The sequence below is a fragment of the Podarcis filfolensis genome, assembly GCF_964270895.1.
Source record: "Podarcis filfolensis genome assembly, chromosome: 2".
NCBI classification, from domain to species: Eukaryota; Metazoa; Chordata; class Lepidosauria; order Squamata; family Lacertidae; genus Podarcis; species Podarcis filfolensis.
The window spans coordinates 69,960,512-69,984,623 of record NC_139605.1 but is presented as its reverse complement, the minus strand read 5'-3'; the positions used below and the strand labels follow the sequence as shown (position 1 = coordinate 69,984,623).

At 41.1% G+C, this 24,112-nt stretch overlaps 1 protein-coding gene across 3 annotated transcripts in view; it reads left to right on the top strand.

Moving 5' to 3' along the window:
- Positions 1 to 6,862: 6,862 nt before the first annotated feature.
- NR3C1 (nuclear receptor subfamily 3 group C member 1) overlaps positions 6,863 to 24,112 on the top strand; it is a 50,588-nt gene continuing 33,338 nt past the window's right edge. Inside the window, exons 1-3 of one of the 3 annotated variants that reach the window (XM_083600221.1) lie at positions 6,863 to 7,464; positions 8,242 to 8,346; positions 9,760 to 10,944. In XM_083600221.1, the coding sequence (XP_083456347.1) occupies positions 8,336 to 8,346; positions 9,760 to 10,944 (1,196 nt within the window). In that variant the 5' untranslated portion in view covers positions 6,863 to 7,464; positions 8,242 to 8,335. Of the gene's footprint in view, positions 7,465 to 8,241; positions 8,417 to 9,759; positions 10,945 to 24,112 lie in introns of all 3 variants that reach the window. The other 2 variants (XM_083600223.1, XM_083600222.1) reach the window with 2 other exon arrangements.

Genomic DNA, 24,112 nt, shown 5'->3' with positions numbered 1-24,112 from the left:
TGCAGTGTTTTGACAGCACAGATCTAGCAACTTGGGACTGGTGTCACCAAAGGAAAATGTTCAAGGGTTTCCGTTGGCACTACATTAAAGGAAGAGTGGGAGATATCCTAGGCAGACTGACTCTTCAGGGTAATCTTCAGATATTATAGCATCCATATCAACTGTGGGTCTGTCCTAGATAACAGGATGTAGAAGATCTGATGAAACCTAATTGTAAGGAACAGATTTTAATCTGATGTTAGGCATTTGTCTCAATGCAAATTGGACCAGCGGGATGTGAGACACAGTCGGCTCTTCTTTCGTTGCACTCTCTTCAGCAATCCTGAGAGCTGTATGGATTCCAGAGGTGGTAGCCAATGCCAGTCCTACTCAGAGTATGGCCACTGGAATCAATGAGCACAACAAACTTAGGTTCATTAATTAGAATGGATTTAACTGGATGCAACCCAGGTATTTTTTATCATCACAAACAGCATACCTGCAAAATTAATACACATATTCTCAGGTTTAAACCATTTAACTTCTAAAATTAGTTACTGGCTTTCACAATTTTTGCATTACATCGTTTAGATCCAACTATCTTGTGTATACATTACAATAGTGAGCACAACTTACTGCTTTTCAACGCCTCTCTTGCTTTTAAGAATGACTAAGGTTCAAGAGGGACACGGGTGGCGCTGTGGGTTAAACCACAGAGCCTAGGACTTGCAGATCAGAAGGTCGGAGGGTCGAATCCCCGCGACGGGGTGAGCTTCCGTTGCTCAGTCCCTGCTCCTGCCAACCTAGCAGTTTGAAAGCACATCAAAGTGCCAGTAGATAAATAGGTACCGCTCCGGCGGGAAGGTAAACGGCGTTTCCGTGCACTGCTCTGGTTCGCCAGAAGAGGCTTAGTCATGCTGGCCACATGACCTGGAAGCTGTACGCTGGCACCCTCGGCCAATAAAGCGAGATGAGCACTGCAACCCCAGAGTTGGTCACGACTGGACTTAATGGTCAGGGGTCCCTTTACCTTTACCTAAGGTTCAAGAAACAGTCTCACTTTTGCCAACATAACAGTGCCCTGGCTCTTCCTGTCCAATGAAACTCACAACTCCAGTTTTGCCAAAAGCTTTGCAGGCAAGGCAGGTGGGGGACTGGGTAAACAAACAGGCACTCCTTCTGGTGGGCTGGCTAGTTGAGATCCATGTGCAATGGCATTGCCATGTTCTTGGCAATGAATGTGGGGTGGGTGCCACTTTTGTGTTTTTGTAATGTTATGTTTAAGTTTGTTTGTTGCTTCTGTTTCCTGCACACTGCTTAGATATATTTTTTAATATATTAAGTGGTATAGAAATTAAATAATCATAATCAACCATTCTGTTCAGCATCAGATTTACTTCTGGCTCCAGAAGCGGGAAGCCTGGTATGACAGTGAAAATATTTGCCTTTAGTTTGTTCTTTTGGTGCTCATTTTCATCTTGCCTGTATGCAGCTTCAAAACAGTTACTATCATCAACTGGGGAGCTGAGGTTAAGAGATGTCTGAAATGGGGTTTCAACTAGATCTCTCAGGATTAGGTCTGTCAGTCTACTGAAGCACATTGGCCAACATCCAGAAGTCACAGACTCATGCTTTTAATGAGGTTCTTCAGATTTTCTGCATTTGCCCATCACTCTTAAAATTTTATAGTTATGTATTTACACAATTTATTATGTATTGCCTGTCGTCCGTCAAGCTATCAATGATGCAGTTTCCCACCTGTGATAGTTCAGAATTAATTCTATGTATGACTTTCACAGCATCAGCCAAATAAATAATTAGAACAGGAGTCTTTGAAGCATCATCCAATCACCAGAATACCTGTGCCCAGTGCTTTTTTTTCCTTAAAAAATGCTTAGGGGTATTCTCATTTTGACTCAAGAAAATCACCATTTTATAGTTCAAATCGGGGAAAATAAATACAGTAAATGGACAAAAGTACAAAGATTCCCAAAATATTTAGGGGTATACATACCCCTGCGTACCCCCAGAAAAAGCACTGCCTGTGCCTCTCTAATGAAGTTGTAAAACTTTGTTTCCAACCTACACATCTAAAAGAGGGGTACCTAAACTGTGGTCTTCTTGACACTGTTTGGCTCCAACACCCACTAGCCCCAGCCAGCATGGCCAGTAGCCATTGATTATGGGATTTGGAGCACAACAACCTCTGGAGAGTCACAGGTTCTCCATCTCTGACATAAAACACAAAGCAAGTTATTTTGTGGAGTGAGTTAGTTATGAGCAGGGCTTTTATTCAGCCGGAACTCACCGGAACTCAGTTCTGGCACCTCTCAGGTGGGCGCCATTGCCATTATAAGAGAACAAGGGAGGAGTTCATGGTGAGTTCTGGGACTGCTTTTTCTAGAAAAATAGCACTGGTTATGACACTTATAAACTTTCATTTGCTCAAAGGTTCCAGGGCAAGTTACAAACAATTAAAAAAAAATCTGTATGAAAGCATGCAATCTAAAATAAGAATAAAAATCATACTAAAAGCAGCAGCAGCAGCATGATATAGTAGAGGGAGGAGCACCAGCTAAAAATATCTCACCTCACCCCTTCACAAGCCTGAGCAAATATCATATGTCATCTGATTTTTACCTTTGCTAGTTTTTCCCCAAACCTCAAAATGTACCCTTCAAATGGCTTATCTAAAAGAAGAAAACAGGAAGGAAGGACACACACAAACACATGCAAAAGATGGTAATTACTGATTTGCAGTTTTCTAGTGAACTGTGAGCTAAGCGAGCAATGCCTTTAACAAAGGACACATTTTTAATAGATTAAAAAGTAGGACACTGGGCAGATATGCAGAGCTTTGGGGCCCGTTTTGGCTTTGTTTTAATGTCTGCAGCCTTCACACAGAATATGACTTCAGCTGGCTGTGTCATCTCTGGTCCGTTTTCAAAGCCTCTCACGTGCTGTCCTTTCCTGGTCACTACAGGTAAGAGGCTGCAATGATGTCCCAAAATATAAGCATAGGAGAGTTGGTGATGAAGGCTCATACTGCAAAGGCAGAAACTCCTATAAAACAAAATTCTCCTATTGTGGAAAAAGTATGCTAGGCTGACTGCTACCTCACCAGGAAAGGGCGGTGGGAACCCTGAGTCAGCTTCAGGTTCTCATATCAGTATAAACAGTAGCATCAGGTGCCAGAGAAACTGTAATAAAAGCAGGATGGGTTGGGTGTTTCTCCCCCCACTTTTTTGTGAGTGTCTTTTTCCACATGTCCCTGGTAAGATTGCCAGACAAGAAGAAAAAAATTCTGGCAGTCATTGTGGCTGTGAAGTAAATAAATATGGTCAATCAGACCTTAGAATAATTCGTCGGCACTACCAATGGAAATAATTTTGGATACAGTCTACCAAGTAGAGCTCCTTCCCAAAATCCACTGAAATGTAGCACAGTTTTGTGGGATCTGTGGGGAAGCTGTTCCGCCTCATTCTACAGTTCCTCTTTATCCAGGCTTAGAACATGCTAGCCTAGGAAAATGCACAATCCCACAAAAACTATTGCCCCATGTGTGTTTCACAACTACCCTGCCATGATGCTTTTCAGCATTTTTTTATTTGCATTGCCTTCAGATATCCAAAATGTGAAAATAAATTTTGCACCTGAAAAATATCAGCAATATTTTCCTTACAGACAACTGCAATGTGATGTCCATGCTTCAACACCTGCTCTGGCTGCTACCTTGTTTCTGGGCACAATTCACTGTGCTGGCTATAACTCAGAATACAATACATGATTTGGGATTGGTTTACCCGAAAGACCATGCCCTTTCATTTGAGTCTGTTCACCCCAACATCTGAAGCATGTTAGGTAGGTGCCTGAGACAGGGCCTTCTCAGTGGCTGCTCCCACACTCTGGAGCTCCTTGCCAAGACAGGCCCACCTAGCCTCATCCCTGATAATAATCTACTGGCAAGTGAATGCATTTTTATTCAGTGAGACTTTTGGTCTCATGTTTGGTTTACTGTAAATGTTGCCATTTGATCACCTGACTGTTCTTATTGGCTTTGTTAATGTTTTGCCTGTTTTTATGTTTTCATTTTTACTTTGTATTTTACTTGAGCATCATTTGCTTAGAATATGGGGTGCAAATTTAATAAATAATTGTGTGGCCATTGCTTTAGAACCTTTGGCCTTCCAAATGTTACTCCTATCATCACTGGTCATTGAACGTGCTAGATAGGGCTGGACTCTTAACATCAGTGGAAATACTTGAAACAGTCATCTTAAAATATCAACACAGGTAAGGGCAAAAAGAGCAATTGCTATAGAATTCATACTCTTCATTTATAATTCTTTGGCCAGTCACAGCAAATCTAAGGCTCTGCATTCAGTTGTTGTCTGCATTCAGTTGTTGTTTTCAGAAAAGTAAAGACCAGAAAAGAACTTATTTAGTCTTGGAATATTGGTAACTGTAGTTTCATGAGTGGAATGAACACGAGTCCCCTTCATACAGCTAGATTTTAGAACAGAAGCAGTAAGGAAATCATCACAGTTCTAGCACACATGTGGTAAAGCATGTTAAGGATGTTTTCTTTTTTAAAGGCCTAGGTGAATTCCAAGCATTTGCTATCTGTCTATCTGTTTGGGGTTTCTTTCTATTAAGATCGAATAATCACTCAAAACTGGGTACAGAAGAATGCTTGGATCACAAGAAAAAATGCTGGAAGACTCCAATGAAAGTGGAAACAGGAACAAGAACTGCTGATGCTCATTTATTTGTCCCATCTCCGGAAATCAATCCAGCAAATCAGATCAGTATTCACTATTGTTGCCGCTTTCATTCAGCAAATGATACACAGTTTCCACCTATTTGCATTGCGTCTCCTTTGTATGGAAATGAATGGGGTGGAATAAAGCAATGTCAATGTAATTATGCAATTTCACCAACAGCAGAAAGACAAATAATGTAGTTTGGGGCAGAAGACAAACTGCTGTGGAGTGCAAGCAATGCTGCATGCAACAAATAAGCAGAATGGAAAATGGTGCCTGATCACAAGATGGTGTACCCTGATCACAAGAGACCTGTTCTCATTGAGATAGTAAACCACTGTCTTGGCTGTACTGTTTCAGTTTGTAGGTGAGGGCTTGTATGTCTGAATGTTCTTACATACAAATAAATAAATATCCTCCCACAAAATAAATGTTTCAGCCTCAAGGATTTAAACACAAAATAAATATGGGAAAGCATTTAACCATGTGAACCACCACCTGCAGTCTGAAATGGTACAGACCAGACACATCAGCATTGCTTCTCACCTCTGAGGAAGAGTGCATTTGGCACCAGTTTTCTAACCTGCTGTTAGCCAGTTAACCTGTGTCTGAGATACCCTCAGTGTGAGAAATGAGCAGAGAACAGAAACCTTGTTTGCTGTTGCTACAATCAAGGGATCCTATTCCCCTTCAGTTGTGGGGAGCACCTTCCTGCGGGCAGTACATGAAGGGGTTTTTCATAGTTAAAATTCTAACAAATGTTTTTCGGTTTTCTTTTTAAATGTATTTTTTAATTAAACATTTTCTTTTCTGTGAAGTCAAGTGATGTGGCCCTATTGAATGAATAGAATTAACAGCAGCCCTCAAAACTGTTTTGAGTTGTGCTCTCCTGGAAGCACATTGTATAAGCAATCTTATTGAAATACACACATATCCAGCAAAGCAGGCAAAAAGTAATGTATGTAACGCTACACAACCCCAGATATTAGACTTAAGACCCCAGAAGTTTGGGATGAAGCACGTAAGGCTTCCTTTCCATTTATCTCCATTTGATGAAGTTCCTCTTGATTCTGGAGCTTCAGCTAAAAACTTTCCATGTTGCTACCATGCTAAGAGAAGCTTGACAGAAACTTCGCCAATCTGCACTGAACTTTGAAGTTCTCAAAATGTGGATACTTTGGGGATATATGTTGTGACAATGCCAGGTGCTACTCCTTAAGTGCGAACCATAGGCACTTTTCTATAAAGTAAATCCCACTATCTTCCAATAGGGCCTTCTCCTGATTAAAATGTGCCTAGGGTGGCAGCCTTTGCCTTTACTAAATGTGAAAGTGTTTTCTAAGCTGCAGGAAAATATAATTTGGACCACTTCCCATTATCTTTGGTCATAATTTCCCACAGGATCTCCCTGGAAAGTGGAATTTGGCTTGCTCCTCACAAAACTGGGCAACCCTCCTTCACTTCTCCTAAAGGAAGACCTATCCTACACAGGGTGGACCTATATCTATTTATATATACAGTATTATATGTACACATCGCACTGTGCTGAATGAGATTTGCTTCCAAGTTGAAACCTGCCGTCTGGCTGCCACCCAGCGCAGTTACATGGGAGTAAACCCCGCCAAAACGAGAGGGCCTTACTTCCGAGTAAACACGCCTGGAAAGGAGCGCGTCGCAAAACAAGCGCCACTTTTTCCTTCCTATTTTTTCCCCCCCTCCGCCAAACGCGGGGATAGCAAGCACAGGAAGGGTCGAGCAAAGGAAAAGAGCAAGAAAAGTATTGGTAGGTAAATGGAGGGTGGAAGAGAGAAAGCAAGCGAGCGAGCAAGCCAGCCGCCGTGGCTAAAAAGGATTGCGAAAAGCAGGAGACTGAGGCGGCGGCGAAAAGGAGGCCATTGTTCGGGGCTGCAGTTGCCGCTCTCAGTCAACAGGTTGCACCGTTCCCCCTCGGCTGCCCCGCAATGCGCGCGCTCTCCCTCCCTGGACACGCGCTCTCTGCTATGCTGCGCCCGCGAGCGGCCGAGCGGGCGCGAGCGCCGCTTCCCTTTCGTCTCTCTCTCTCTCGCTCGCGCTCTTTGCATGTCTGCGGGGCGGGGGAGGGGGAGGGGACGGAGCGAGCGAGGGAGAGAGAAGGGGAAGGAGGCAGCAGTCTCTGCTGCTAGAGCCGCCGTCCTCCATTTTGTGGCTGGGGCAAAGCCGTAGAGGGGAGCGCGGACGGTGCGGCGGCTGGGAGGAGAGGAGGGGAAGGGAGGAGAAGGAGAAGGGGGAGGGCGGGACGCTGGGTGGGTGTGAAGTGCAGAAGGGGGAAGGCGGGGATGCAGAGGGGGCTGAGGCTGGAGGAGAGGCAGCGGGGCGCGCCAAGTGGGGCTTTAATTAATTGAGGGGGGACAGGAGAGAGTGTGTGTGACAGACAGACAGAGAGAGAAGGGGGGGAAGAAGAGGAGCAGGTGAGGGGGGCGCCTCTGCTGCTGCTTCTGGCGCCTGTGTGCGTGTGTGGGGCGAAGGGAGGGGGGCGGCTGCATTCTCATCTGCAAAGGGGCGGCAGCTTTCGCCGCCGCCCCACACCCAATCCCGTCGCCCCGTAACTCTCCTTCCTTCCAGTCTCTTTCCCCCCCCCCAACCTCCGCCCCGCGCCTTCCAAGTTGTTTATTCGCTTGGCTCTGTGGTGCCGGAGCCATGGAAGTTGGCGGCTAGAGGAGTCCCAGCGCCCCCACTGGATAAGGTAAGGGGTGGCTTCTTCTCCATGTCCGTCTGCCTGGCTGGCTGTCGAGACGCGGCGGGGGCGGGTGGGGGCCGAGGAATGGCTTCTACTTTTAGGATTCTCGAAGGGAGGCGGAGGGCGGGAGAAGGCGGCGGCGGCGGCCTGCTCCCCCCCCCCCCGTAGAGGTCACCCCCCTCCGTCCCTTCCTCAGTAATGTCTGCCCGTTTCGGCTTCTCCTTCCCGCCCTCCCTCCTTCGACCCGCTTCCCACCGCCGTTAAGACCAGGCGATTTGTTGCTGAGGCGTGAGGCCAGATATATTCTTTTAGGGGGGGGGGTTGGAGAGAGATGAGGAAGATGGGGGGAGGGAGAAGCGCTGCTCCTCGTCTCAACTTTAAAGTCGTCCACGTTAAATTTGGACGTCAGAGAAGGGGTGTGCGTGTGTATGTGTGTCTCCCTCTCGCACACACAATATGCGTGTGCGTGCGTGGGATGGGAGGAGGGGGTGCGGAAACTGGTTCGCTATCCTATTTCACAACCTTCTCTGGCCAATTTCAATCCCAAAAGGATAATATGCCCAATATAGTATCTATTTTCTGAGAAATGAAATTTTGTTTAATGATAAAAAGTGCTATAATTTATTGCCCTCCTCGCCCAACTTGCTTCCAGTTGATTTGTGTGTGTGTGTTAAAAAATGAACATCTGTTGTTGAGAATCGGGTTTTGGGGTTGTTTTTTTTAATTTTGAAAGGCGCTCAAAGCCCCACCACCACCGTCGTGCTTTTTTGTTTTTTTGTTTAGTTGACGGGGCCCCAAGGGTTTGGAAACCAAGAAGTCGTCGAAAACTCGGAGTTGGAGTTTTTGAAGCAAAGGGCTGGTGGGCGTGCCAGGCAAAATGCTCAACAGGTCCCAACACATTTTTCTTTTCTTTTCGAAATCTGCTTTTTGAAAAGGAGAATTTCAACTCAGAAAGAAGGTGCTTAGATATATTTCCTCGGGGGCGGAGAGGAGCTGTATCGTGATAGATTTTCCCCCTTTGGCGTTGCCTATCATTTAATGGCTTTTGCGTCTGTGCAAGAGAAACCTGTGAAAATGTGGTAACTCCAGTTGTTCCCCTTGTCCTTCCCTTTTTCCCCTCAAAACTATGCAACTGTGTGCTTTTTTTTAATTACATGATGGCCCTTTTTTTTTAAGTATCTCGTGCAACTTTTGACAAGAGTAGGCTGTTTCTCTTTTGCATTATGCCTTTTTGTTTTGGCTTGGGAGGGAGCTGTTAGGAAAGCTTCCTACCCTTTTAGCACCTTTTACAGTTTTCAGTGTTTTGGGGAAATCTATGCAATGCCCTGAAAAGGAGAACTTAAAAGAAACTAAAAACACATTGTTAAATTTCTCTGTTACTTTAAGAGTAAACTTTTTTTCCATGTTGGCTTCAATGTCCTTTTGACACCTGGTCATTTTTGTCCTAATTTGACCTCCTGATCAATAATTGATGGGAATGCAATTATTTCTACACAAGCATCAGCAGTTTTTAGATACATCAACATATGCCGACTTTAGCTTTTTCTCCATGCAAGTTGGTACAAGATATGGAAGGTTTAAAATTTAAAAGGAAACTGTCTGTCTCATTTCTTGTAAGGATTTCACTACAAATGGGTTACTTTTTATTTTGCGTTCTCCGGGAATAATATGAAATGTAGAGGATTAAATGTGTGTGCTCTTCTCCACACACTTATTTTTAAATACACATGTCTACATTTTACAATCTACTACTTGGAAACTGACCATGGCCTTGGACTAAAGTGGAACAACATATTTCTAAAATTGTATTTTTACAAAAACCTGGTGAAAGTGGAGGAGAGAGAGAGAGAGATTTGGAAAGTCACTGGTATCACCTGGGAATTTTTCCCCCTAGGCTAAGTTGGTACATTAGGCAGTATTGAAAAACCTGGGTGGTGTGTTAAGTGAATGGGAATGGAAGTTGTCACATAGATTTTTTGCAAGTATGTATGCAGCAGTAAACAATATTTATTGCATCAGTGACAAATATTACTGGTATGTTCCAGTTGTGATGAGTTGATGTTATTTTTATTAGTTTAATATGCTTTTACTATAACCTAGATTGGGAAAAGCTTGGAAAAATTCCAGCCCTTTGGATGGATTGGGTTAGAAATTCATTCCAGTATTGGAAAGTGTTAATCTAATGTCTACCGTTTTCTTGAATATGTGTCTGTTCTTTCAGTGTTGGAGCTTCAAGGGCTTTGGATTTGCACTATTCAAGTTTTATGCTAATGGTGAATATTTCTCTTTCTTTATAACCAGTATTAAAATAATGGAGCCCAAAGAATCACTGAAGTCCTCTGGAGGGGAGGAAGCAGGGAAAAGTGCTCACTTCCGTGACAAAGGAGGAATTGTGATGGACTTCCATCCATCCTTTAGGGGAGGAGCTACTGCCAAGACTTCTGCAGCTACGTCTCCCTTGCCTACCCCTTCTCAGTCTGATTCCAAGCAACCGCCTGCTGTGTCTGACTTGTCAAAGGGATTGGGAAGCAATGTGCCGCAGCCAGATCTGTCTAAAGCAGTGTCGCTCTCCATGGGACTGTATATGGGGGAGACAGAGGCAAAAGTGATGGGAAACGAACTTGGATTTCCTCAGCAGGGCCAAATCAGTCTCTCTTCGGCAGAAACGGATTTTAGGCTCCTGGAAGAAAGCATTGCAAGTTTGAATAAATCCTCTAGTCAGGCAGAAGGCTCAAAGGGTACTGCATCTGTGGATGTGCCTCTAGAACAAGAGTTCCCAAGCATGGCTAGTCATGATCTCACTTTAGGGCAAGGGGCTTTAGCGCAAAGCCAGGTTGGCACTAATGGTGGCAACTTGAAGCTGTTTCCTGAAGACCAAAGCACCTTTGATATTTTGCAGGATTTTGATTTGCCACCAGTGTCTCCAGGAAAAGAAACAAATGGGAGCCCTTGGAGAATGGACCCCATGCTGGATGATAGCAGCTTGCTTTCACCTCTTGGTGATGAGAGTTTTATCCTGGAGGGAACTGAAATGGAGGACTGCAAGCCTCTGATTTTACCAGATACTAAGCCTAAAATTAATGAGTGTGGGGATCTGTTGCACAGCTCCACAGTGAAGTTGCCACAAGTGAAGACTGAAAAAGAAGATTTTATTGAACTGTGCACCCCTGGGGTAATAAAGCAAGAGAAAATAGGCACAGTTTATTGTCAGGCTAACTTCTCTGGGTCAAATATGCTTGGAAGTAAGACATCTGCTATTTCGGTTCATGGTGTCAGCACGTCTGGAGGACAAATCTACCACTATGACTTGAACACAGCATCTGTCACTCAACAGCAGGATCAGAAACCAGTTTTCAATGCCATTCCATCTCATCCTGCTGGTTCAGAAAATTGGAATAGGTGCCAGGGATCTGGGGATGATGCTCTTACGTCAATGGGGGCTTTGAATTATTCTGGCAGACCTGTCTTCTCTAATGGGTTTTCAAGGTAAGAGATGTTTTTGTTCTAAACTTATTACAAGGATAGTTATTTCAGCAATGTTCATTTTGTCTCTTCCTGTAGTTAGAAATAGAATAATAATTTCTCGTGCTTGTGTGCATGAATTAACACATTGCAATGAAATTACTTTTATTAAATAAAACGACCATCAGCAGTAAAGGATGAATCATGATTTAAAATATATGTCAGGGAAATGTTAAAATAGGAATGTTAAGCACAAATAGATCTTAAATCCAAATAGTTCATGCAGAAGGCTTTCTACAACTAGCAGAACAGTTGACATTTCATTAAAATGGTGTGTGCAACATGCACAGCTTGGTGAATTCCCATCATGTTGTGTGGTGCCTGCTTTGGTATAGTAACTACAGCCTACAAATCTAGTGTTCAAAGTAGGATTCCCCTCCGCCTTCCCCTTGATCAACAGTATTTAAAAGAGAAAAGATAATACATTATGTTTCAATCTACATTTTGGTTACCATTGAGAAATGAATCATAGGAAGACTTTATTGTGTTGATAAAAAACATGGAGTAGTCTTTCTTGATAATGCTAAATGTGGAAAATATTTGGAGCAGAAGTTTTTTAAAAGTATGTTTTCATTCCAAGTCTGTATGAACAAAAAATTTATCCAGAACCTAGAAATATGAAATGTGGTGATAACAACTTACATTTTTTTCCTTGTTGCCTCTCTCACTTTTATTTTAAACTTTCATTCATGCTTTTGTTTCAAACGATTTAAAGCCTGCACCTTGCTTAAAAAAGTTATCCTACATATTGAAATTGCGTTAAGGCTTATCTGAAAATCTTGATTTGTTCTGCATGCGTACTTAACAAAATGGTATACAGGTTTTTATTTTGCAATTGATCTGGGACTTCCCTTATTACACCTGGATGTGCATATGCTGGTATGTATGGAGTGGTAAGACATTCTAGGAATTCTGGGGCATGCACCGAGCTCCTGTTCCTTATACTGTCCTATTTTCATTCTTGCCCATCGATTCACGCTGCAGGGATGGATAGGGAATCTCATTGCTCATGGGAATCTCATTGTGAATACCATACTGTACCCCTTCACATGGAATGTTTGCAACTAGTATGTTTTGTTTTATGATATTATAATGAGCAACAGTTTGTACTGCATGTTTTTGGAACATTTTTGAGGAATTTCTGCTGAAGAAGAGGGGACTTGTTGCTAGGCTGCTTTTTATCATCAAGTTACTTATACAGTTATTTCAGTAAATGTCACTCAGGAAACACAGTGAGAAACTCATGAGACTTAAATACTGTAGATACTGTGATTTGAGTTATTCCTTTTGATAAGAATATGGGGGGAGAATTAGATACATTTTACTAATATATTTTAACATTAATGCAATGTAAAATCTATAATATATGCATTAAATGGTAAACTTATACCTAGGAGTTGGGGGGCAGTGTTTAGTGGTAATATTTATCCAACTGATGGCATTGCCTGGCATATCTGAAATTCTTGCTTGTGAAATACTATGCTTTGAAATATGAAAGCTAATGATTGCTGACTCCTTTTTTATGCCACCCCAATCTATTTCTGATATTTAATTTAAACAGTGTATTTAGAAGTTGCTTTTATTTCAGATTGTTCTGCAGTTTATTTATAGGAAAGTAACACTAATATATACATAGTTCAAGCAACAAATACATTTTTCAGAAAATGCTAAACTGCTTTTGCAAGCTCCTCATGTCTCCATAGCGCTCCTTCTTCCTTCCTTCCTTTCCTGCATGGAATAGGAAATGAACCAAAGACTGGCTTATATATGTGAACCAGCACTCATTGTTTGTTTCTCTCCTAACAAACCATGATAGTGATTCAAGTATGAACATTGGTTCACCATCAGTTTGCTAGGAAAAAAGGGTGCGTAATGACAGCGCAGCCTCTAGTTTGTTTCCTCTTCCACGTGGTGGTGGAGCACCATGGTACTTTTGAGCAGCGTACACCAGCACACTACATGCTTGCTTCAGTCCTAATGATTTAAAGTGACATGCAAACCAGGCCAAAGATCCTCATGGCACTTTAAAGGCTGACTAATTTAGGACGGCAGGAGTGTTTCTAGGCTGGAATATATTTCATCATCCAGAAACTTTGACTAAGATTTGCTCATGACATGGCCATCTAACTCAGATAAAATTGACATAGCTAACAATAGTTATACTTTTTAATGCTGCACAGCTGAACTCTTGACTAATACAACCTTTAGAACAAAGTGAAAATTAATTATGTAAAATTATGAAAATGTTTCTTTTGTAGGACATTGTTGAAACAGTGAATGTACTTGACTGTTTGACATTTATTCCAATTAGTAGTTTATTCCAATTGGTAGAAGAACTAAAGAGCTCTACAAAATCAATAGCAGTGTTTTGATGAATAACTTGTTTTTCAAGTGGGACATGCATATTGAGCTAGTAACTCATACTTTCACGTTTTTCAGCGTGATACAGTTGCAATCCAAGTCCTAATTACCTGGGAATAAATCACATTAAATTTAATAGAATATCCTTTTGAGTATAGGCTTACATGGTTAGGAATATAGTCTACTGGAGTGGCAGTCTTTAACTAACTGCTCACACATTTTCATTGGCAAGGCTGTAAGTTAGGGGCACAGTTTGATTTGATATTTGGTGGAGAGCTATTTTGTTTGTGTTATAATACTATATTAGGAAATTTAAAAAGAAAATATTAAATATGGTTTTATTCCTAAGAGCTTACAGAGCATTTTATTGGTTTAAATGTAAACACTTCAGACATCATGCCTACCCCTCATTAAGGGGGCTGTAGTTATGGTTTGGTGTGATGTCCAGACTAACAACTGTTTTAACAGTAAGCCTGCCTTTAAAGGCAGTTCCACTACAGAAAAGGGACACTAAGCAAATGGAAAGAGAAAACCTATAGTAGCTCTAGACCAGGGGTAGCCAACATGGAGCCTTGTAGATGACGCAGGAGTTGAACTTCCATTATGCTAGACCATTCACCATGTTGACTGGGACTAATGGAAGTAAGGAGTCCCAACAATATCTGAAAGGCACCAGTTGGGTACTGCTAATTTAGACTAAGCTGTGGCCTTTATTTTAAACAACAGTTGCTGCAAACAGTGGTTTAGCATCTTTTTTAACTGAATTTCAGCAGAAATATGAATGCCTAGGGGGCAATAGAGGGGCTGTTATTTTCCAGTTTCCCCTCTTTCCTATTCTGAAGTGTCTCAGGTTTAAGTAATTGTATTTCATCTCTGTGTGTATTGTTGCAAGGATGATATTAAAGGTTTTAGTCTGTTGAAATGGGAAAGCCATACGGTAGGATTACAAACCAAATAAAAAACCATGGCTTGCAAAATAATGGCAAAATTTAGTTTGTACTAAAGGGGAAGCAAATAATTGAAATGGGGAAAGAATAAGCCTTCAAATGGTGGGTTGACATTGTGCGTGAATGAGATTCTGCAGCAAGGATAGTGCTCTCCAGAGTTTGTTGGAGTACAGTTCTCATCACCTGGAGTAAGGATGGCTAGTAGTCAGAGATGATAGAAGCTATAGTTCATATGAACACCACAGATTGCCCATTTCTGATCTATCCAGCAAATACTAATGATTGTATATGCATTTTGGAACATACCTAGGCCAGTCTGCTGAAAGAATAAACCAGTATCATTGTGGAAGTATATAGCTAATCTGTCTATTATTAAATATACTTTTTAAAAATTTCAAATACAGCTTTCACTTTAAAAGATTTCTGAAGGTACTTCCAACTTGCTAATTGCTAGTTGTGTAGATTTCTGCCACATGTGATGTATTATTTAGACTTAACATTTCATGATTTGATATCTGCTCTTATATCTCGCCTGCTTCTCCATGTATTGTTTAATTTTTTAAAAATAGTTATTCTAGTCTGTCATTATGCTTCTCACTTCCTATCCAAGCACATCTGATTTCTCTTGTAAAAGTCACTTTGACAGATTCATTTTGGAGCCCTTGTGAAACCTGATCAGATGTGGCTGGGGAAACTCAGCCAGATCGGCGGGGTATAAATAATAAATTATTAAATTATTATTATGCATGCTTTCTCAGAGGTAAGACTGGGCCAGTTCAGGCAGAAACAAACCGCAACAACCTTTAGGGTCTCACACTCTCTCTTATCTCTTTCAGTGCAGCTGTGATGAGACTGAGAGCTGCAGTATGTTTTTTTGATTAACTGAAGTTTAATATTCAGTTTAAACCCTAAAATGTGTTTTACACTATGGTTAAAAACTATGGTTAATCTTAACCTAATGTCTGACATTGACTTGTTTCGTACAAACCATAGTTTCATCATGTTGGTTTTGCACAAAACAACAAATAGCAGTTAATTAAAACTGGGACACAAGCTTCCAGTGCCCTCTTTGCAGGTGTACTGGAGGGGGAGGAAACATGCATGAGCCTGAGAGTTGCTGGAGCTTTTCCTACCACGATACACATCTTACTGAATTAAGTCTTGCTCCCAAATAAAAGTGCAGCCATAACTAAATCTAAATGAAGACCCTTGCGGCACCTTAAAGCCTAAAAAAAATTATTACATAAATTTCATGGACTGTGTGCATGCTACAATAAATCTGTTAGCAAAAACAACAGTCTTTTGATACTGCAAAGGCTATGACAGAGATGAGTGCCCTATGAGAAATTGTTACATAGTTTGTAGGTAAAGCAACAAGAGTAACTGCTATAGTAGGTTTCATGACAGTTGTTAGCCATTTGAACTCTTTTAAGAGTTGTTGGTGTTATACCCATGTTGCCCCATGGCATGATAAAGCCTGAAGCGGGCTGTATAGAACACTCAAATTCAAGATGCATTTCCATTCCAGTGTCATTCAGATGTTGTTTAACCACAACTTCCATCAGCCTCAGTAGTTAATAATAATAATAATTTATTTGTTGTTTCTGCTGTTGTTATTCCCCGACCATCTGGCTGGGTTTCCCCGGCCACTCTGGGCAGCTAAATAACTGAAGAGCACCAGGGTTGGGAGAAGAATATTCAGTACCACTTAGAAAGAGTTAGGAAGAATAAGCAAGTGTATGTGTGCGTGCGTCCGTTTATATTCAAAACAGTATCATTAATATCCATTTAATACCCGAAGCTTAATACCAGATTGGTATTGCCTAGTTTTAGCAGGTGAAAATCATTTCATGGAAGTCCTAGGATGTACAGATTTGCATTTAGCCTTTTATTTGTGTTGTATTCTAGATGTGCTACTTTGTTTGCCAGGAATTCACAAAAGGATAAGGGAATGCAGAGAGACAAAGTAGTGCCGATGGAATGTGCACTGCTATGTGAAAGGGGCACAAAGTTTTCCCAAGTTAGTATTCTATGCATGACAACTGCCTGAAAATGGCTTCAACTAATCTGAAAGTTTGTAGTGGATACTAGAGTGGTTCCTGTGTAAAGACAAACTAAAACAATTTGTTCTACTATGGGGAGCACCATTCTGGTATTTGGAGATCGGGAGGAATACTCATTTTGCCTGTCAAAACTAAGCATTTAATAATTTTCATTTGGAGATTGTGACTGGATTTTCCAAATCCATTTAATCAGACACTTATACAGTGGTACCTCTGGTTACGAACTTAATTCGTTCTGGAGGTCCGTTCTTAACCTGAAACCGTTCTTAACCTGAGGTACCACTTTAGCTAATGGGGCCTCCCACTACTGCCACACTGCCAGCACACAATTGCCATTCTCAACCTTGGGCAAAGTTCTTAACCTGGGGTACTACTTCTGGGTTAGCGGAGTTTGTAACCTGAAGCGTCTGTAACCCGAGGTGTTTGTAACCTGGGTTCCACTGTACTTAATCCTGTAGGCTCTACCATGGCTCTACCTTTGAAATAAGTGAGGTATGTGTTATATGTAGGAGCTGGCTACAGTATAATTTTGGGTTATTTTTGTTTGTTCTGATGACAACTAATAGAAAACACTGCCTCTTTTTATCAGCAGTCTACTAATCTGTTTCTCTGAAGCATAGGTATGTGAGCAATTGCAAGGGTGCATCAATACATTCAGGAGGGTAGAGTGTTGGTTCACCCAGAGTTAGGTATAAATTTGGTCAACAGTTTTTTCCCTCTGCTATTTTTTAACAATGATGTGAGAAGTTGGTACATGTTTCATGACGCTAGCCATTGATTTATTGACTTTCAGGCATGTTTCTCATACACTGAGAACAAAATTCTCATTTACTAATTTTACATTAAACCAGGTGAGAGTAGCCGATGGGTCTCAAACCCCTGCATGCTCCAGCAGATTGTGGGGGTGATACCAATAGTGGGTTGAATAGCCAAGAAGACGTTTCTGCACATGCTGTAGAGCAGGCATGTTCAAAGTCCATTTCGGGGTCTAGTTCGGCCCCTGTGGCAGTTTATTTCCTGGGGTAAACTCCTAAAAAACCCTCAACAAAACAATTTCAATCCTAAAAGAAGCTCAACAACTCTACCCCTTAAAGCTCAACAACTTCAATCCTTAGAAAGGGTCAGCAACTTTGGCCGGCCCCCACGGCCCTTCACTTCATCAAATCAGGCCCTCTTTGAAAAAGTTTGGACACCACTGCGAGGGAAGTGAGGGGCAAATGGGTAGCCCATCTAGGAGAAGGAAAAAACTGATCCTAAACTTCTGCTGGCTTGTGAGATATCTTCAGGAGAATATAAGGCTAAGAAGTAAAGCCTACACAAATCTGCAGTGGAGTCCCTAAGATGGTTGGATGGCGCCTTGTATGTCTCTGTAGCAGACTCAGCCCTGTAACTACCCTCAAATTAAATATAGTGGACCCACCACACAGTTCACCAATACAGCCAATTTATACAATTTACCACAGGCTATCTTGTGGGAGGGAAACTTCGATTCAGGGAGTCTCAGGAGGAGTATTATTTACAAAAGTGGAACAAAGTTGGGTCAGGAGATGCATTCTTTCAGGTAGAAATCAGTTTATTACTTAAACCAAATATAAAGATGTCACAGGCTTAAACACAGTAGTATATGCACAGCTTTTCTTAAACTTCAGTAGCTATAAATCAGTTTTTAAACTTCAGGTAGATGTTCAGGTTTCTAGAATAGGTGGTAAAATGCTTAACTCAATTTCTGTTACTTCACTCTCATTCCTTTACTTAGTTATTATGACAGGGGTTACAGTTAAATACTTCTGACGCAGCACAGCTTACTTCCCATCTTAATACTTTGGTTTATGAGCAAGGGGCACTTTTTGTCAGTTACCCACTCTCTTGAAAATCCCACTCCTGAAGTATTTCAATTAGTATAACAGACCATTAGTAGATCGTTTCTTTAGAGAAGTTGTTCATCTCAAATCAGAACCAATTCTCTCAGACAAACCCTATTGTAATCACACTGTCTCCCATCTCAAATCAAGCCTTATCTCTCAAACTAAACTCTAACTCCAGCTCTTTCCCTTTTCTATCCCTATCTAAAAACTGCTTCTCTTTTTCTCCCTCTCCAAAGTGTTGCTCCACCCCCTCTAGCCAGCTGTCTTGGGAGCCAATCAGAGCTAGGCTCCAGCACTCTGGTGAGATTTTGAGGAATTTCATCACCAGACTCTGGTCTGGCTCTGCTGTCCATCACAGCCTCCTTCTGGCAGCTCCTGCAGCTGAGCTCCTGCCAAATGTATTGCTCTGCTTTCCTTTGGACCACATCAGCAAGGCCAAGAGGGAGGGGGGGCTTGTCGTCTGAGTAGCCCAGGACCTTCATACACACTGCCAATGCGTATGTGCTGGGGAGGTCACTTTGATACTGCTAACACAGTGGTTTGACTTCACCCCCAGAGTGCTTACTGCATTGCCTCTGGAGCAGACAGGTGCCAACAACATTTCTAGCCTTGAGTTATGCTTCTTGTGGGTGACATGGGCCACTTGCATAGGGAGAAACTTCAGAGGTGTACAAAAATAGTATGGTTGGAAATGCTTTGAGATTTGAAGGAAATCTCCTGCAAGGTGTGAAGCAAAATGCCAGTCACCTAGGTAGAGATTGGAAAATTCTTCTGTTGCCCATTGCCTTGGTATGTTTAAGCACTGAGAAGGATAAGAAACGTTTCTGCAGGAAGGAGGAAGAAATCAGTGACATTGAGTACAAGCCAGCAAAATTTTGACTGACTCATAGTCAAGGCAATGGAATGGGGCATAGCTGCAGTTGACCGTTCGAATTGATTGAGGCAATTAATGAGTAACATTTTGCTAGATTATGCACACTTGTTTTAATTCTCAGAATTTCAAACCCATTCTGTTGGCAAATGTGCCAGTTAAACTGCCAAGCAATTTCTAAGGGAGAAAGTTTGCAACTAAGCCTATGTCTTCTGGTCATTCTTTCATAGCTAATATCCATACTTCAAAGTTAAAAACTTCTTAAATTTTGAGATGATACTGGTGTAAAGCTTACATTCTTCATGTTGTAGCAAAAACATATCTCAAAGTGATCAAAGAAGCTCTGTGTTTGAGGGGATGTGAAAATTCTATATGTAGCATGAGACAACATATTGGCTCATTCGCCCACAAAAGTTATTATTTGCTGACAGCATCATCAAGTACAGAGTATGTGTGAGACAATCTTCTACTACTCCTCTGTGTTTCATTTCACTATTTAGATCTTGATCCGTTCACCTACTACAGTATATTGCATAGATTTGAATTAACTGATCGGCATTACCATCCTGCATAAAATGCAAGTGGTGAAGATTCCCCAAATATATTGTTTGTTTTCTGCTTCATACAGGCAGGGTTGTTCCAGAAGAGTTACACTCATTACTCACTGTTACCACACTTACTCGGAACATGTGTCTACACATCTGCGAACTATTTCTCTGCGTTTAGGGAATAAGCCATTCCAAAATATGAATAGTTTGAGAGAATTTAGCTCAGATATGCTAGAGGAGCAGTTTCTCACTCCAGTCCTGGCTTTCATTTACAGCAGAGTAACTTCAGATTGTTTAGTCGAAGTAGCAAAATGCCTTCACAAGATACACTGCAGAGCAAGAGAGATGCAGTCACAGCCATTTCAGAAATTGAGGTTTATTGAGAAAGTACATTACAGTCATACCTCGGGTGAAATGTGCTTCAGGTTGAGCATTTTCAGGTTACGCTCCGCGGCGACCCAGAAGTAATGGAGCGCATGCGCAGACGCTCAAAATGACGTCACGCTCATCCGCAGAAGTGGTGAACGCGCAGTTGTGGGTTGCATTCGCTTCAAGATGCAAACAGGGTTTAGTAGTTAACTGTTAAGGCTGTTCCAGAGATTGGGGGGGGGGGAGCAGAGGATTAGTAAGATGGCTGCCAGCCACAGAGGCTGTGTAGTGAAATGCTTGGCTTCGGAAGCAATCTGAAGTATAAGACACAGAACGTTTCTTCCTTACATGCTGTGTGAAACACTGGAAGTGGGAATGAAGATTCCTAACATTGGAGTAATATCCAGAAAGAAGGTAAAAATAATAGATTTTCCTCAGCCACGCCAATACTTTACTAGACATAATCCAGAGTAGGGATGTGGACAAAGAACAGTCAGATGGGAGACCAGGGTTAGTCAGGTTGAGTCTGTCTTTGCAGGGTGTACATTTAGAACCACCTGGAATTAAGGGATTCAGAGATTTAAGAATGGACATCTAGCCAGGGTCTATAAATGTATAGTTTTGCTGGCAGACACTGTGGCTAACAAAAAACGAGCAGGGGAAATCCTGGGAAGGACAAGTGTGACTTTGATATTCTGGCATCCCACTTAGTTTTGGGGCAATTACAAAGATTCACAAAAGAGTAGTGTGGTCATGAAACTGAGATTTCTAGGTGCACAAAAAATCCTATGGTCCTGGTTTCTGCTTATCAAAAAGAATTAGGCCCACTGCTTCTAATTTGGCCCACCCAAATCATGCCCACCTTCCAAACACATCAGGGTGTAGGACAGATGCAGACACAGATACACAGGAACAATCCGGAGCTAATCAGCACTGACAGAACCCTGCTGGGATCAGGTGCACTAGGGTATTCCTTATAACCACCAGTTGCTTTCACCATTAATCAGCTGCTGCTGTCATCATGACATGAGGTGGGTGGTCCAGCACAAATATTGGCTGGTGGGGATATTTGGAATCCCGTCCTGGTATGGAAGGGGGTGGAGTCTTCTTTGTCCATTTCAATAGATGCGTTTTGTGGGAAACTTCCAAGGCACCTTTGTCCTGGTTTGCCAGACCTTTACTAGCTCACCTTTTCAAACAAAATGTAATGTTACAATCCAAGGTGTTCATGAGACACACACAATTGTTGAATATCATACTGGCAATATCATACTGTTTAAAATTGAGGTGGGGAGGTGAGGGACGGATAGGACATTTTTTCCCATCTATAGTACCTACCTTGTTTATACAAAGAAAATTACATCCTTTTATTTGACTGAGGTTTAAACAAGTTAAAAAGTACTGTTTCCAGTACAGATTCGTGGACCTAACTGATTACATCCCTCCATTGTGAGAACAATGTTCGCACAGTTCTTCTACTCTCCTTCCTGTTCTTCTCTTACTCTATTACTCATAAGTTTGTGTAGGAGTCTTTGGTAAGAGACTTTGTCAAATGCTTTTTGAAAGTCCAAATAAACAGCATCTACTGGATCACCCCATCACCATGCCTGGCAGCACGCGCAAAAATTCTAAAGGTTTCATGAGATAGGACCTGCGTTTGCAGAAGCAATGTTGATTATTCCTCAGCTTAATCAGTGCTTTGCACCAATTTACCTGGAACAGGCTTTCAGCCAATCTGCCTGTAATCTCCTTGAATCTCTCTGTATCCTTTTTTTTTTAAAAAAAAGGTGTTACACCAGTCACTTCTCAAAGGCCAGTCTTAGGACATACTGATCAATAAAGTTGAGTCAGCCACAGGAAACTGTCCTACATCAAATCATCTAGAACAGTTTTCTTCTATATATATGAGTGCATTGTCATGGGCATAAACATCTCTAAATTTGCATCTTCATTTTGAAAGTGTGTATCGCTTCAGAGAGTCTGAGGCATACTAAAACATACCTTTTTTTAGTCTGTGATGTTTTCTTCAGTTCTGCATGAAAACGGCTGTTCTGAGGAATAGAATTTTGTCACGACATACCGGTTTTTGTTTGGTTTGATTAACAATGATAAAAGTGCCTGGTTAAGGAGCATAAGAGTATAAGAAAAGCCCTGGTGGTTCAGGCCAGTGACCCAGTTCAAAATCGCAACCCTTTTTTTCTTCCCCTTCCAACCAGGTAAGAGAATTTATAGTTTCATCAATGCAAGCAATGAGGGTATGGTCTGCTATGGTTAGACATTGTGGATTAGCAAATGGGATAATAGTAACAAGCACTGTCTACAAATTTGTTCTGTGAACAACACATTTTGGAAATTCATATGACCCTTACTTCAGATTGATCAGATTATAAAAGAAAGGTGGTGGCATCTGCTTTCCCTGTTCTGTCCATCTTTGCTGTTTTTGTTCTAGCCAAGAGCAAACAACATGCATAACAACACCTGCCATTAAATTTCTACTTTAATATAAAGTTAGTTTTGCAAGCATATGGGAATCGGATAAGATCTTTTACAGATGTGAGTTAATTCCTCAGCCCTTTAATTTTCTTCAGCCAAGTAACTTTTGCACATGGATAACTTTTATTAAAGTTCTTGTGTTTCAATAGTGTACTGTTCAGAACATGACAGCAATTTGCTCAACATCGTAGAGGGTCTGCATATGTTCACTTTCTAGCAAACTGTGACATTCTGCTTCTTAGTGCTTTAATTTTTAGAAAGTCAAAATAATTTCCCGACTCATTAAAATGAGTGGCTTTTACACGCCGTAGAATCTTGGACATGTAGTTTGTGGATCCATCGCTGGACAGCAAGTGAACTTGTAAATAAGATTTGTGCCAGCTGGCATGCAACTATCCTGAAACTTGTGACTTGTACTTTGGGTTAGAAAAATGTCTTTGTCTTTTTTTTAACCTAGTCTTTAAGGTGGTTCCAAGAAAGAAGCTCTTTTGCTTTGGTTATAGTTGCTTTGTCATGGATGCAAAAATCTCAATTACAGTTAAATGTATCAATTATATAGTGTATGCTCTGATAATTTGCTATTTTAAGTCAAAACTCTTGATCTGCTACACCTTTAAAAGTATACCTTACCCTGGTGCTACATATTTTGTTTGCTAAAAAAAAAACTTTCTCTTTCCCCTACCCTCCCTCTGGATCATGGTTTCTTAAAATAAAAAAACTTACTCAGTCTCCTCCTACAGTTCCAGTTATGACATAAGAAAATATTTTTATTTTATAAATTTACTGAACCACTTTTTAATTAAAAAAACCTCTTAAATGACAAACATAAACAACTATACTAAAAACCAACCACAAAAATATATCCCACACTTAAAAAACAACAACAGATTATTCGTTTGTTCATTAAATTTAATCCCACCTTTTCTTCCAAAGGAAGAAAGGCAACAAACAACAACAGGGCAGCAAACAACAAAGCAGCAAAACAATATGAGTAAAACAGTATAAGTAAAAATACAATAAAACATATATAAAACATTTAAAATCAGTTTATATTTTGCTTAAATCAGGATGTAATTTTAAGATTTCATCATAATTATTATGTATGTGTGCAGAAAATATGTGAGCATCCATTCCATTTAATGTGACAGTTTAGTCAATTACAAGTCCATTAAATGTGAGAAATGTTTCTCAAATTCTGTTTGCTATAACAGTATATTATATATTGTTGCATACAGAAATGATAATATATCTTGTATTTTGAGTTATGTGTTCAGATGCACACATACCTGCCATTATCAACGTCATGTTTTTTGCAATGTGTGTCAAGTCTACCATACATGTGGATGTGATTAGTTTATTTTCAGATAATCAGTTTCATAGAAACACTTGTGAATATCACACCACCAAAATGTGTAGGTTAGTAGCATGGCCTCTTCTTTATACTGTATACCAACCAAGCATGTGGAAATGATAACAATGATGCTGTGTACGTAGTTGGTGTACCTATGACTTTACTTTCACTTTTTTACATGACTTGCCATGTCATGTGATAAGCAACCAACTTTCAAATTCCAAAGTGGGATAAGAATTTTCCTAGCAGTTACGCAGCAGCCCA